The sequence below is a fragment of the Geotrypetes seraphini genome, chromosome 7 (genome assembly GCF_902459505.1).
Source record: "Geotrypetes seraphini chromosome 7, aGeoSer1.1, whole genome shotgun sequence".
Classification (NCBI taxonomy): Eukaryota; Metazoa; Chordata; class Amphibia; order Gymnophiona; family Dermophiidae; genus Geotrypetes; species Geotrypetes seraphini.
Window position 1 is genome coordinate 170,871,307 of NC_047090.1, and position 14,674 is coordinate 170,885,980.

General features: G+C 45.5%; 1 protein-coding gene across 2 annotated transcripts in view; it reads left to right on the top strand.

Annotated features, from left to right (window-relative positions):
• The window catches only part of LOC117363385, a 468,971-nt gene that overhangs the window by 121,045 nt on the left and 333,252 nt on the right, over positions 1-14,674 (top strand). For both annotated transcript variants that reach the window (XM_033950994.1, XM_033950995.1), the window contains exons 11-12: positions 5,881-6,015; positions 9,412-9,564. In XM_033950994.1, coding sequence (XP_033806885.1) covers positions 5,881-6,015; positions 9,412-9,564 — 288 coding nt within the window. The remainder of the gene's footprint in view (positions 1-5,880; positions 6,016-9,411; positions 9,565-14,674) is intronic.

A 14,674-nucleotide genomic window follows, 5' to 3' on the forward strand; every position in this document is an offset into this window, starting at 1 on the left:
CCCATCTCTGTGACATCGTCTCTTCAGCAATCTCTTCAATGGTGGTTGAACTCCTCAAATCTTTCCAGGGGTCTACTCTTTCATCTACCCCCTCACTCCATGATCGTAACCACGGATGCCTCCCCCTATGCGTGGGGAGCTCACCTGGGAGATCTACGCACCCAGGGACTCTGGACCCCTCAGGAGCGTCAACATCACATCAATTTCCTGGAACTCAGAGCCATGTTCTATGCTCTCAAGGCCTTCCAGCACCTTCTCTGCCCTCAGGTTCTTCTCCTGTGCACAGACAATCAAGTCGCCATGTACTACATAAACAAGCAAGGCGGCACCGGATCTCGCCTCCTTTGTCAGGAGGCTCTCCGCATCTGGACCTGGGCCACGGCCCGCAATCTCTTCCTCAAGGCTGTCTATATCCAGGGCGAACAGAACTCCCTGGCCGACAATCTCAGCCGCACCCTTCAACCTCACGAGTGGACTCTGGACCCTTCAACACTCCACTCCATCTTTGCTCGCTGGGGCACTCCGTAGGTGGACCTCTTTGCAGCACCTCACAACAATCAGCTGCCCCAGTTCTGTTCCAGACTCTTCTCTCCTCATCGTCTGACCCCAGATGCATTCCTGCTCGACTGGACGGATCAGTTCCTCTATGCCTTTCCTCCACTACCTCTGATGTTGCGGACGTTATCCAAACTCCGCAGGGACAGGGCCACCATGATTCTCATCGCTCCTCGGAGGCCTCGCCAACACTGGTTCTCCCTCCTGCTTCAGCTCAGCTCCAGGGAGCCCATTCCTCTTCCTGTGTTTCCTACTCTACTTACGCAGCAACGTCAGTCTCTACTGCATCCCAGTCTGTCTTCGCTCCACCTGACAGCTTGGTTTCTCTCGGGCTGACCTCTCCAGAAAATCTGTCTCAGCCTGTCCGTCGCATTTTGGATGCCTCCAGGAAACCGGCCACCCTCCAATGTTACCATCAAAAGTGGACCAGGTTCTCCTCTTGGTGTCTACTGCATCATCACGATCCCACCTCATTAGCGGTGGAACCTGTACTGGACTATTTGCTCTCTCTGTCCGATGCTGGCCTCAAGTCTACCTCAATCAGAGTCCACCTCAGTGCCATCACTGCGTTTCATGAGCCTATCCTCGGAAAACCTCTCATGGCTCATCCACTGGTTTCCCGGTTCATGAGAGGCCTCTTCAATGTCAAACCGCCTCTGAAGTCTCCTCCTGTCGTCTGGGACCTGAATGTGGTTTTATCAGCCCTCATGAAACCCCCTTTTGAGCCTCTTGCCACAACTTCGCTCAAACCTCTAACCTGGAAGGTGCTTTTCCTCATTGCCATCACCTCTGCCAGGAGGGTTAGTAAGATGCATGCACTGGTCGCCGATCCACCGTTCACTGTTTTTCACCATGACAAGGTGGTTCTGCGTACCCATCCTAAATTCCTTCCCAAGGTGGTCTCGGCTTTTCACCTCAACCAGTCCATTGTGTTGCCTGTCTTTTTCCCTAAACCCCATTCTCATCCTGGGGAACAGGCGTTGCACATGCTGGATTGTAAGCGTGCCCTTGCATACTACCTTGACCGTACCAGGGCTCACCGCTCGTCCCCTCAGCTCTTTCTGACCTTCGATCCTAACCGTCTAGGTCGTCCTGTCTCTAAACGGACGCTTTCCAACTGGCTTGCTGCCTGTATCGCGTTCTGTTATGCTCGGGCCGGTCTCTCACTGGAAGGTGCTGTCACTGCCCACAGGGTCAGAGCTATGGCTGCTTCTGTGGCTTTCCTCCGTTCCACGCACATCGAGGAAATCTGCAAGGCTGCCACTTGGTCCTCAGTTCACATGTTCACTACTCACTACTGTCTGGATGCCTTCTCCAGACGGGATGGACACTTCGGCCAATCTGTGTTACAAAATTTATTTTCCTAATGGCCAACCATCCCTCCTCCCTCTCTGTTAGCTTGGAGGTCACCCATGCGTTAAGAATATGCTGCCTGCTTGTCCTGGGATAAAGCACAGTTACTTATCGTAACAGGTGTTATCCAGGGACAGCAGGCAGATATTCTTACGTCCCACCCTCCTCCCTGGGTTGGCTTCTTAGCTGGCTTATCTTAACTGGGGACCACGCTCTCCTCCGTCGGGCGGGAAGGCACTCGCGCATGCGCGGTGCGGCCAACTAGAACTTTCTAGTTAAAAAGGTCCGTACCGGGGCTCCGTCGGTGACGTCACCCATGCGTTAAGAATATCTGCCTGCTGTCCCTGGATAACACCTGTTACGGTAAGTAACTGTGCTTTGTGGACCGAGTCTGAATAACATCTTGAGAATCTTCTAAGAACTCTGTCAAGTTAACATCATCTGTTACCAGATGGTCCACTTTCTGTACAGTTTCTTTTTTTGGGGGGGGGGAATAGCCTGACATTGAAATATTCAGTCAGTGTGTGATTTCAGCGTAGGGGCCTGGCGCAATCCAGCTTGTTCTGTTTTCAAGTCTGCATCTCCCAATAGGAGGTATATTGGTGTTCTCGGGCATCATTTGTCAAGTCACTCCTGGAGTATCCCCCCCGTGCCAGTCAGGTTTTGGGATATCCGCAATGACTCTGCATGAAAGAGTTTTGCATACAAAGGAGGGAATGTATGCAAATCAATGTTAGGTGACGCTAAGCATGATTCTATAATGGGTGCCTAAGTTTTAATAAAACTGGTACTGATGTCGGTGCCTGACTTTGGGCGGGCTTTGTAGAATCAGGGCCATAGCGCATGTTCTATACAGGCAGTTCCCGAGTTACAGACGCCCGACTTAAGTACGACTCGTACTTAAGAACGCGGTTGCAGCTTCATTTGATGTCACTGAGCAGTATTTCCAGTGGCCTAGACTCCTACACATTAAGAACAGGGTGTGGTTGTGTGTGCTCTACCTCAGAGGGAACACTGGTACAGACGGTTGGCCCTTTCGTCAGCTGGGAGCAGAGGGAAGCGGCAAGAATCTTAAAATCTACATGTTCTGAGTCACGCAGAAATTCAACTTAAGAACCGCTTTAAAAACATGACTCGTTCTTAACCTGGGGACTGCTTGTAATGACAATTGTACACGGAACTACCATTATAGAATTCTAGCGTAAGTTCGCAGTTCTGCGCCTAATTTTTAGTCATGAGTACTTATTCCACGTCGAAGGCTGGTGTTCTGCCCCCATTGATGAGAGCAGATTGCTTAAAATATGTAAACAATGTGCACTGCTGGAGCCCCCCTGCTCCCAGTGTGCTTTGCAGCGGGCTGGTGCCCCCCCTTCTACCTAGGCTCGGAGAAGGCTCCATCTTAGTGGCACATGCTGTGCAGAAAATATAGAGAGGGTATTGTTTGTTTCCCAATCTGTTTTTACTCTGGGATTTGCTAGCCTTCTAATTTTGCATTTTGCCAGTCTCTTAGTTGTGAGTCTGTTAGTTGAGCTCAGCTTAGTGACAGAAGCTGTAAGAAACTATTGCCATTTCACTGAAAGGATCTGTGAAAAGACATCCCCAGCGTACCCTGATCTCAGGAAAGCTGGTTGGGTGTGACTGCCGTGAGAGAGAAATTCTCGAGATCATCTAACTGTAAGTCTGTTTTATTTCTTTAAGTTTTATTAAAGAAATCTGCTTAAGAAATCACAGAGTCTAGCCTGGTAATATTTAGGCTACAAGTTCAAAGTGTTTAAGCTGATTGACAATCGCTCGGAGCCAGTGTGAGGTCTTTAACAGCTGGTGTAAGTTCTCGCACCTATCTCTTGGCAGTTAGGCACATAAGGCCCTATTCTATAAAGTCCGCCCCTAAAATAATTGCTCAGTAGGTCTAATCAGGGCTGATATTGGCACTCAACAGCTCACAATTGGCTTTAACTTGAACTTAACCGAATGTTAGGCGCCTAACTCAAAAAACTCAGTTCTATAAAAAGTAGGCGCCTTGCCCAAAGCGCCTACACTAAAATTGGGTGTGGTTAGGGGGGCGGATTATGGGCATGTTTTCAAGTTAGGCACCTCTTTATGAATTAGGTGTCGATAGGCTCTGATACTTTAGGCATAGAAAAGCCTGGCATAAATTGGAGACGCCTAAATATAACGATGCTGAGCAACACTGAGCATGATTCTATAATGAGGGCCTAAGCTTTTATAGAATCAGTGCTGATATCGGTGCCTAATTGTAGGCGGACTTTATAGAATCTGAATAGGACTGAAGAGCATAAGAATAGCCTTATTGGGTCAGACCAACGTCCATCAAGCCCAGTAGCCCATTCTCATGGTGGCTAATCCAGGTCCCTAGTACCTGGCCAAAACCCAAAGAATAGCAACATTCCATTCAGAATCCTAAAGAATAGCAAGATTCCGGAACCCCAAGGAGTAGCCACATTCCATGCTACCGATCCAGGGCAAGTAGTGGCTTCCCCCATGTCTTTCTCAATACCAGACTATGGACTTTTCCTCCAGGAACTTGTCCAAACCTTTCTTAAAACCAGCTACGCTATCCGCTCTTACCACAAGCTCTGGCAATGCGTTCCAGAGCTTAACTATTCTCTGAGTGAAACATGTGGAGGAAGTAGGAAAGCAATGGGCTTTGACACATGCTGCCCTTTATGAAATGTTCACTTCTTATTTTGCCGGCCTCATTCCTCCTGTGATAACGATTTATTCATCACAATCAGCACGTGAACAGTGTTTAATCATTCCTCCTGCTTCACAGGCCTCTTTAGAAACCACACGTCGTTCAGCTTTTTTTTCTTTCTTTCTCCTTCATTTTGGAGCATCTTACCGGTTCATAGACAAAATTGCGCGAGACAACGGCGCGCCGACAACTGAGCGCAAGGTTGACGGCGCGCCGAAGAAAAGCACTATTTTAAAGGGTTCCGACGGGGGGGGGTTGGTGGGGAACCCCCCTATTTTACTTAACAGACATCGCGCTGGCGTTGTGGGGGGTTTGGGGGGTTGTAACCCCCCTCATTATACTTGAAACCAAACTTTTTGCCTGTTTTTTAGGGAAAAGTACAGTTTTAAGTATAATGTGGGGGGTTACAAACCCCCAAACCCCCCACAATGCCAGCACAATGTCTGTTAAGTAAAGTGGGGGGGGTTCCCCCCACACACCCCCTTCGGAGCCCTTTAAAATAGTGCTTTTCTTCGGCGCGCCGTCAATCTTGCGCTCAATTGTCTGCGCTCAGTTGTCGGCGCGCCGTTGTCTCGCGCGATTTAGTCCCGTCACCCATCTTGGTGCAGAATTAAAAAAAAAAAAAAAAAAAAGTTTCAATCCATGTTTAAAAAACTCATCTATTTTGTCTGGCTTTTGAGGTTCATCCTGGGTGTGGAGTTTCTCTGCGACCATGAAGCCTGTTAAAATTTTAGAACAATTTTAGAATAGATTATGGACAGTGAGGTCTTGTTGAGTGTTGCCTGTCCTGTTTTAATTGGAGTTCTTTTCTAAGCCTTCGAAGAACAATTGTGGGGGGGATTTTTTGTTTTATAGGTGATACAGCAAGTATAAACAAGCATAAATCTCTTACGTATTCATTGTGGATATCCTGAAAATCTGGCTGGCAAAGGGGGTACTCCAAGACCGACTCGGGAAGCAAAGTTGTAGGGCATGGTGGAAGGTTTGCCATTTGTAGTCCAGGATGTAAGTGTTAGGGTCCTGCCTCCATTTTGCCCAGTCCTTGGCCCTGTCTCTGGCGCACAGGGCTGCGGTAGAGCCGAGCTCTGCCTGCGCCGCTCCCCATGTTTTGTTGTGGTGTTTCATGTGCCACGGAGCACCGACATTGTCCCACAAGAATGCAGCGTTAATTGAGGAAGGAAGCCAGGTGACAAGAGGATATGAAAATGAGGGCTCCGGGCGCTCGGTGATTGCGTTGTTTTCCTTTCCTGCCGCAGAAGGTCGAGAATGAGCGGCTGAAACTCGGACTTCAGATTGAAGAATTTGAGACCTCGGCTCAGTCGCACCCAGCCCACCGGCACAAAATCAGCCAGCTGAACTCGGACCACCTGAATCTGAAGAGGTTGCTCCAGGTTAGCTGGGGAGTGGGCAGCGGGGTGGGGGCGGGGAGCTGGGTAGGTCACTGGAGTGAGCCACTTGCAGGATGCTTGCTGTGTTAGATTTTCCCCCCCCTCCCCCCACACTTTTATCAAGATCTGGCAGTTGGGTCAAGGTATCTCTTTAGCTGTGGGTAGAGTAATGCAGTGCATGACTTCCCTCCATTGCCAGCTCCATTAGAAGTAAAGGTATGGGTATTTGTGGTATTCTCTCTGTCCCTAGTGAGCTCACAAAGTTAGTTTTCTCCCCTCTCCAGGCCCCGACCCTTTAATCTCCCTCCCAACTCCACGATTCCCCTCCCCCCATCCCTTCCTGGGCCTACTAAACTACCTGGTGGTCCAGCGGGAGTCTTTGTGGCCAGAGCGCAGCCCTCTGACTCCTGCCTCCTCGCAGCTGCCTTCTAAAATGGCTGCTGCGACCTCTTGTGGCAGCTTATGGTACTGCAGGAAATGCCTCAAACGAGAGGTTGCAACAGCTATTTTAGAAGGCAGCCATGAGGAGGCAGGAGCGAAACGATCGCACTCCTGCCACAACGACCCCCCCACTGAACCACCAGGTACCTCGGTAGACCCGGGAGGGGGGATCGTGGGGTTGTGAGGGAGATGAAAGGGTCAGGGCCTGGAGAGTCGCAGCCACATGTGGTTCGTGAGCCGCAGGTTGCCCGACCCCTGGGCTAGTACAAAAGTTAGTGCTAAATTTAGCACCATGTACACTGCTTAGATAATTTATACAGCCTAAGCTACACCTTGCAGCTCTTTGTAAATCTTGGGTCAAACATTTTGGATAAAATGGCTCTTTGCTGTAAAAAGGTTGCCGATCTCTGTACTAGCCCATTAAATTCAAAAGGCTAACAAATGCTTTTGACAGTCACTCTTTAACTGTCATAGAATTTAGGGCTTACAAATTTAACTACACAGATTTGTCCAGTTAGAGGATCCATATTTTTACCAGATTTAACCCTATTAAAACCAAGTTCTAGACTAGATAAATCTTTTGCAAGCTGACCCCAGAACAAATAGCAATCCTCAACTGAGTGTAGTTATACTGTGCCACCTAGTGGAAGGTCTCAGAAAAGCATACTTGCATCAAATTAGGAGTAATGTATTCATCAACACACAGTCAGATCGTTAAGGCATGTGAAAAAAATGCACACAAAATCAGTTTAATGTACATTAACCTCCTGATGCCTGCTTATAAACTTCTAATGTACAGTAAAAAAAAAATATATATATATTGACACCCTGGAATAGGCCTGTGGGATCTCTTAGAGAGAGGAAGAGATAATGGTTATTGCGGATGGGCAGACTGGATGGGCCATTTAGCCTTTATCTGCCATCATGTTTCTATAACCATAAAGCTCTATGACCTCACAATGCAATTGTTAAGAGCCTTAGCCTATAACCATTTAGCGCTAAGACCTCACAATGCAGGTGTAAAGTGCCTTAGCCAATAGGGAGAGGAGGAGATAGTGGATGCTGCGGATGGGCAGACTGGATAGGTCATGTGACCTTTATCTGCCATCATGTTTCTATGCTTCTATAACCATAAAGCTCTCTGACCTCACAATGCAGGTGTAAAGAGCCTTAGCCTATAGGAAGAGGAGATGCAAATGTTAAGAGCCTTAGACAATAGGGAAAGGAGGAGATAGTGAATTCTGCAGATAGGTAGACTGGATAGACCATTTGGCCTTTATTTACCATCATGGTTCTATGGTTCTAAGTTAGAAATGGATCGAGGTGACTCAGTCTTTCCAATTGGTCTGGATATTATGGCTGCTTTCATTAGAGTTTCACATGAAATCGTAGTAAATTGCCTCCTGTCGCAGGGATTTAGATTTATAACTTGTGTGTTATGGATTTTCAAGATTCATAACACAGTCAAAAAGCATGATGCACTATCCCATATCTCCAAATTCCCCCAGAACAACTTCAGTAGGACAGACCGAAGAACCATCAAGTCCAGTGTCCTATTGTTTTGATCTTTTTATCTGTGGAGGATGACTTGACTATTGTAATGCCTTATTTCAGGGCATAACTCAAAAAGAAATAAAAAGATTACAGGTAATACAAAACACAGCAATAAAAATTATCACTAATTCAAAAAAATATGATCACGTTACACCACTTCTACAAGCAGCCCATTGGTTACCAATCACACATAGAATAACCTTTAAAATTTTACTGTTAACCTTTAAAATTCAACAAACTCATGCTCCAGTTTTCCTGCATCGTCTCTTGATACCGTACTCTCCATCTAGGGTACTTAGATCAACACAACAACATCTTCTGCAGTCTTATTCTATGTTTCTATTGACTATCCCTTCATTAAAAATACACTTCTCCCTCTGTATTCGCTGTGATAGGGGATTAACAGAACCGCAAATACTGAAAAACCGTGAATAGCTTTTTTATGTTATTTGCTGTTTTCTATTAAAAACCATCGTGAATATGGTGAAACTGCGAATAACATGGTGGGAGACCTGGCCTGTTTCTGAAGGAGAGGCAAAACACGGTGAAGAAAGTGCTGGGAATCAGCGATTTTCTCTGTAAACGCTTGGAATCAGCGATTTCTCTATGCAAGCTGATGTCATTTGGGGGGGAGGAGCCAGCAAGCTAAAAACCGTGAATAATTGAAACCATGAATGTTGAAACCGTGAATACAGAGGGAGAAGTGTAATAGGGACCAGGAGATGTACTATTTTCTCAGTCATAGCGCTCCAGCTTTGGAACAGTCTACCAATATATATTCGTACTGAATCCTCTTTAGAAAAATTTAAGCATTCCTTAAAAAGTTTCTTGTTTAAGGACGCATTTGAAAAATAGACAACATAATTTATAAAAGTAGACAACACTTTTTTTTGTGTGTGTGTTACCCACCATATGTGTTTTCCCTTAAATGTTTCCTTTCTCTCTTTAAAAATTGTAGTTCATCCCCCTCACCTTCCGTGCCAGCCATGTATTGGAATGTATAGAATTTGTATGTAATTGTATTAAAGAATTTTGTTTTGCCCCCCATTTAAAAAAAAATGTTATACGCATTGAAGCATTTGATACTGCGTACATAACAAATTGAATAATAAACTTGAAACTTGTTTGCTGGATGGAGGGATATAAATTTTTTCTTTCAATAAAATGTTATAAAGTAAAATTAATAAAAATTTTAAAAGTTTAAAAAACTAAAAAGTCTAAAAGTGAATCAGAAACGTTATCACAAACATCTCTACAAACTATAATCAGGTGTATCAGACATAACAATTTTTAGATTTTTTTTTTGCCTCTTTTAGTAGTCAGAAATCATAAAAGTAATGTTTTCTCTCCTCAAATTTGCTACTGTTCCATCCATGTATTCTCTCTGATCCCCCTCTCATTCAGGCAAAGTTAAAGATGTGTAAACAGGGCATTGGCGAGTACCAGCTGTTTGGGAAGAGACTCGCAGGCCTGCAGCAGTGGCTCACATCGACCTCAGGGAAACTCAAGGACATGACGGAGACGTGGGAAGAGGAGACCAGACTGAGGGAAGTGGAGGTGAGATATGCTCAGCGTACAATATATAAGGAACTATGCCGTGAACTGGCTAAAGCGCTTCTTGGCATGATACTGATAAAAATAGCGAGGTATGCATGAGGTAACGTGGTCCTAAGACCCAATTTAAAGAATTTGGGGAATCGAGGCTTCACAAGCCTTTGCTAAATATTCATTCTCAATAATGGCAATTCACTCAATCTCGCTATACTCTGAGTGATCAATCAAACATCCACACAGTAAGTCTGAGTCACACTTGAGTTCCCAGAATTAAAGATAAATTAGCATGACCTCAGTGACACCACTCCACGCTCAATAAGTTTATTTATTTATTATTTATTTAAAACATGTTTAATCTGCCTTTATCCAAGGCGGCTCACAGTATCACATACACATTTCAGGATTTAAACATCTTAAAAATCATATACATTAGCAAAAATCTTAAGATTATACTATCTCAACTTATAAATTGCATCTCAACCACTCATCTACTACTTAGCTTCAATAAAGCAGCACAAATCTGATAACCTACAAAAAAGATGATATTCAGAAGAAAGTATTAACTTAAAAAGCAGGATATTAGCTTAGAAAAGCTTGAACAAACTTTCTAAATTGCAATAGATTTCGACAAAAGCGGAAGGTACCAGCCTTATCGTCATAGGTCTTGGCTATAATTTTATAAATTTCATATAGTAAAGTATTATAAAAGTTTCACCTAGCTCTCATAATCATCTCGATCGCAAAATTCAGCATATAGTTGAGAATAGTTATAATTGTTATATATTTATTTATAGGGGAGTGTCCTTGATAAAGCTTTATGCGAAACATGTTGGACTGCAAATCTTCCCAGATAAAAATGATGCGATTATGAGAGCTAAGTGAAACTTTTATAAAACTTTACTATATGAAATTTACAAAATTGTAGCTAAGATCTATGACGATGAGGCACATAAAGCTTAACGCATGTTTTGGCGTCTTAGCCCCTGCATCGGGGGTGTCATTCACTAGACATGCAGATGACAACATATATACATTACACTGTTCAAAAAAACAGAGCCTTTCCCAGAACTTAAAATCAGCGATTTTGTTTTTAATTTCTTCATAACGTTGGAAACTGAATAACAAATGCAAGTGAATACAACTGCCACTTAACAGTTTCATCATTATACTTAATATAAATTCCCAGATTACTAACCCCTGTCCCCCCCCCCCTCCACATTGTACAGGTATCCCTCCTTTCGGACAGCAGGCAGTAGAGTACATTGCGCCCCACTCCAAGTCAAAAGTAATATCAATCTCATCCTAACGGCACAAAACCCTATTATTAACTAGTCCTGAGATAAACTCCCTCCAGTGAAGGAATAGAAGAAAATTAGCTGGCCAGTGTTAAGGGCGGTCAAATTTGTTATCAAAAAGATGTAATCCAACTTGCTGTGAACAACCACAAGTGGGGAGATGGGGGGGAGATGATTTTTTTCCATTCCCTAGGTAAAATCAATGATCTTCTATAATAAAACCCTAAGCACGCATGTGCGCTTAGGGCTTTGTGATCCCTGCCACCGTGCTGTGTGCCTCCATGCCGATTTCGATTTCCAAAACATGGGGCGGCTTGCAGCGCATGCAGCAATTTGAGCGGCGGTGGCGGTTTGACTCCTGCGCTGCCGCTGCCGGGACGCTTTTTCTCACCTCCGGACCAGCAAATGCAGCAGCCGTGGGGCATTTGCTAGGCCGGCCCACTTCGAGGCTGCCCGGGCTAGCAGATGCTGGACAGGGGGAGCAGGGAAGAGGTTCTGCTGGACAGGGGGGAGGTAAAAGGAAGGGAGAAGGCCTACTGCTGGACAGGGGGAGCAGGGAAGAGGTGCTGCTGGACAGGGGGGAGGTAAAACGAAGAGAGAAGGGCTGCTACTGGACAGGGGGGAGGTAAAAGGAAGGGAGTAGGGCTGCTGCTGGACAGGGGGGAGCAGGGAAGGAGTGGTGGTGGACAGCCAAGGAAAGAGAGAGAAAGAAAGAAATAAAGGCAGACACACACATCTATTCTGGGCTTAAAGACTAGTTTTGACATAAAGCATTTTTTCACATGCAGTGGCATAGTAAGGGGGGAGGGGTGGACTACCCTGGACCCATCTCTGTGGGGGTGCTGGCACCTTTCTGCCCCCCCCCCACACCATTCTCACACCCTCGCTTTCCCACCACACAACCCCCCAGTACCCGTTTTAAATCTTTACCAGCGCAAGCAACTACTCTAGCCTGCTGCTTGCAGTCTGGCTCCCTCAGAAATCACTTCCGGGTCAAGGGGCCAGGAAGTGACGTCAGAGGGAAAGCCAGCACAAGCAGCAGGCTGGAGAAGCTGCTCGTGCTGTTGAAGATTTAAAAAGGTACGGGGGCAGGGAAGGGAAGGTATGAATGTAGCGTGGGGGTACGGGAGGAGCTGGTATGGAAGGAGCGGGGGAGGGGGGATGGAGAGGAGGGTACGGGGGTAAGGTTACTAGATTTTCCTGAACTAAAATCCAGACCCATGGCCCCGCCCCCAGGCCCACCCAGTTTTGTCAGAAGGGAATCGGCGCATGCGTTGCTGTGACGCGATGATGTCACACACATGCATGTGACATCACTGCACTGCTTGCGCGGATGCCGTCCTGACGTGGCTTCTAGCTGGAAGCTTTTCAAAACCCGGACAAACTTAGGGGCCTGCAATGGACGGGAGGGTTTTGAAGGCCTACATTTCAGGCCCCTAAGTTTTTGGAGAATCGCACTTAGCGGCGCCTAACTCATGCTCCGCCCACAGGAACGCCCCCTTAGGCGTTAAGCACCATTAAGCTATAGGCGCTGCAATAAGCGCTTAGATTTTCTAGAATCGGAGAGGCGCTTATCGCCCAATAAAATTTTTTATAACCAATTATTGAAGCTGTTAAGGGTTAGGCGCCTAACTTAGGGGTCCTTTTACTAAGACGCGCTAGCCAATTTAGCGCAGACTAAACGCATTAGCATTTAGCGCACTCTAAAACAGCTAGCGCGCCTTAGTAAAAGGACCCCTAAGTTAGGCGCCTAATTTAGATGGTGTCAGGTCAAAAGCGCGCTGGGACAAAGGCGCGCCCAGACAATTGAGCGCAGCGCGGAGGTTCGCGCCGCTCAAAATTCATGTTTTTAGGGCTCCGACGGGGGGGGCGTGCCCCCCCACTTTACTTAATAGACATCGCGCCGCGTTGGGGCGTTGTGGGGGGTGTGGGGGGGTTGTAACCCCCCACATTTTACTGAAAACTTCACTTTTTCCCTGTTTTTAGGGAAAAAGTTAAGTTTACAGTAAAATGTGGAGGGTTACAACCCCCCAAATCCCCCATAATGCCGGCGCGATGTCTAGTAAGTAAAGTGGGGGGGTTCCCCAACAAAACCCCCCGTCGGAGCCCCTAAAAACAGTAATTTTGAGCGGCGCACGCCTCCGCGCTGCGCTCAATTGTCTGGGTGCGCCTTTGTCTTTCGCGCCGTTGTCTATGAACCAATTTAGACGCCCTTTATAGAATCAGCCCCAGTACATCTAGTTCAGGGGTCTCAAAGTCCCTCCTTGAGGGCCGCAATCCAGTTGGGTTTTCAGGATTTCCCCAATGAATATGCATGAGATCTATGTGCATGCACTACTTTCCATGCATATTCATTGGGGAAATCCTGAAAACCTGACTGGATTGCGGCCCTTGAGGAGGGACTTTGAGATCCCTGATCTAGTTCAAGTTCAATTTATTTGATATACCGCCAATAAAACCAAGGTAAATCTAAGCCAGGGGTAGGGAATTCCGGTCCTCGAGAGCCGTATTCCAGTCGGGTTTTCAGGATTTCCCCAATGAATCTGCATGAGATCTATTTGCATGCACTGCTTTCAATGCATATTCATTGGGGAAATCCTGAAAACCCGACTGGAATACGGCTCTCGAGGACTGGAGTTCCCTACCCCTGATCTAAGCGGTGTAAAATAAAAATATAATAAAATGTAAAAAGTAAAAAGTAAAAAATGGTAGGGAAGAAAAGTTATAACAAAACACAAAACTCAGACATTAAACAAATGGCTATGGAAACATGAGAGAAAGGGATGGATAGGTTACAATAACCCCCCCCCAAAAAAAAAAAGGTTGGGGGAAAGGGAAGAGAAAAATGATATGATTGAAAACCAAAACATTTTTTTCAAATCTATCTTTTTGAACAATTAAAAAAAAAAAAAATCGTCCTCAAATGAAAAATGCAGAGAACAAGCCACGGGGACGTAGGAGGGGCCAGCATTCTTACTAGTTTGACCACCGGCAGAGCAGTGGGGGAACCTTAGGGTGGTGGGGGCACTGCAGTGAACGCCATGTAATAATAATCATAGTAATTTTATTCTTGTATACCACCCCCACCACATAGTTGTGGGTGGTTCACATCAAAAAAGACTGTACAATCAGTGAACGTACATAATCGTAGAAATAGAATAAAAAGTAATCAGGTTACACATTTATCAAACAAATAGATTTTCAACAGCTTCCTAAAAGAATAATAAGACTGAGCTTGAGGAATTCATTTTTCCTGCCTGAAATGCAATTGGAAATTTTCTAAAAAAAAAATCTCTTATAGCGACAAGCTTTTAGGGTTGGAAACTTAAATAAGTTGATTTTTCTTTTTTTAAAATCTTTTATTCATTTTAAACCCAAAAATAAGTGCAACATATTATACAGTCATGTTATGCTTTAACAGCACTTAAATTCAATCAGAATTATATTCTACGACAAATACATATATCACCCCCCCTTCTAGATATCCGACAATTTGCACTCAAATTAAAAATATATCTTCCCACCACAAGTATATTTTTCGATTAATCTTGTTAGAATTCTACAATTCAAAATGAGAGGAAACCAAACAATGCTTTGAAGTAAACGCAACCAAATTTGAACAGCATAAAAGCTCCCCATCTCACCATAACCCCATCTGCCCCGTTGGCATGTCAAAAGCGTGTTGGACATTGGCGTCCGACATCTGTGCGCAGGACCAATGCGCCCCGCTGGTTCCGCCACTTTCACGCCTTACCGTTAGCGTTCGGGGGGGGGAACCCCCCACTACACTGAAAACTCCCAAACAGCGAGAGAATGGA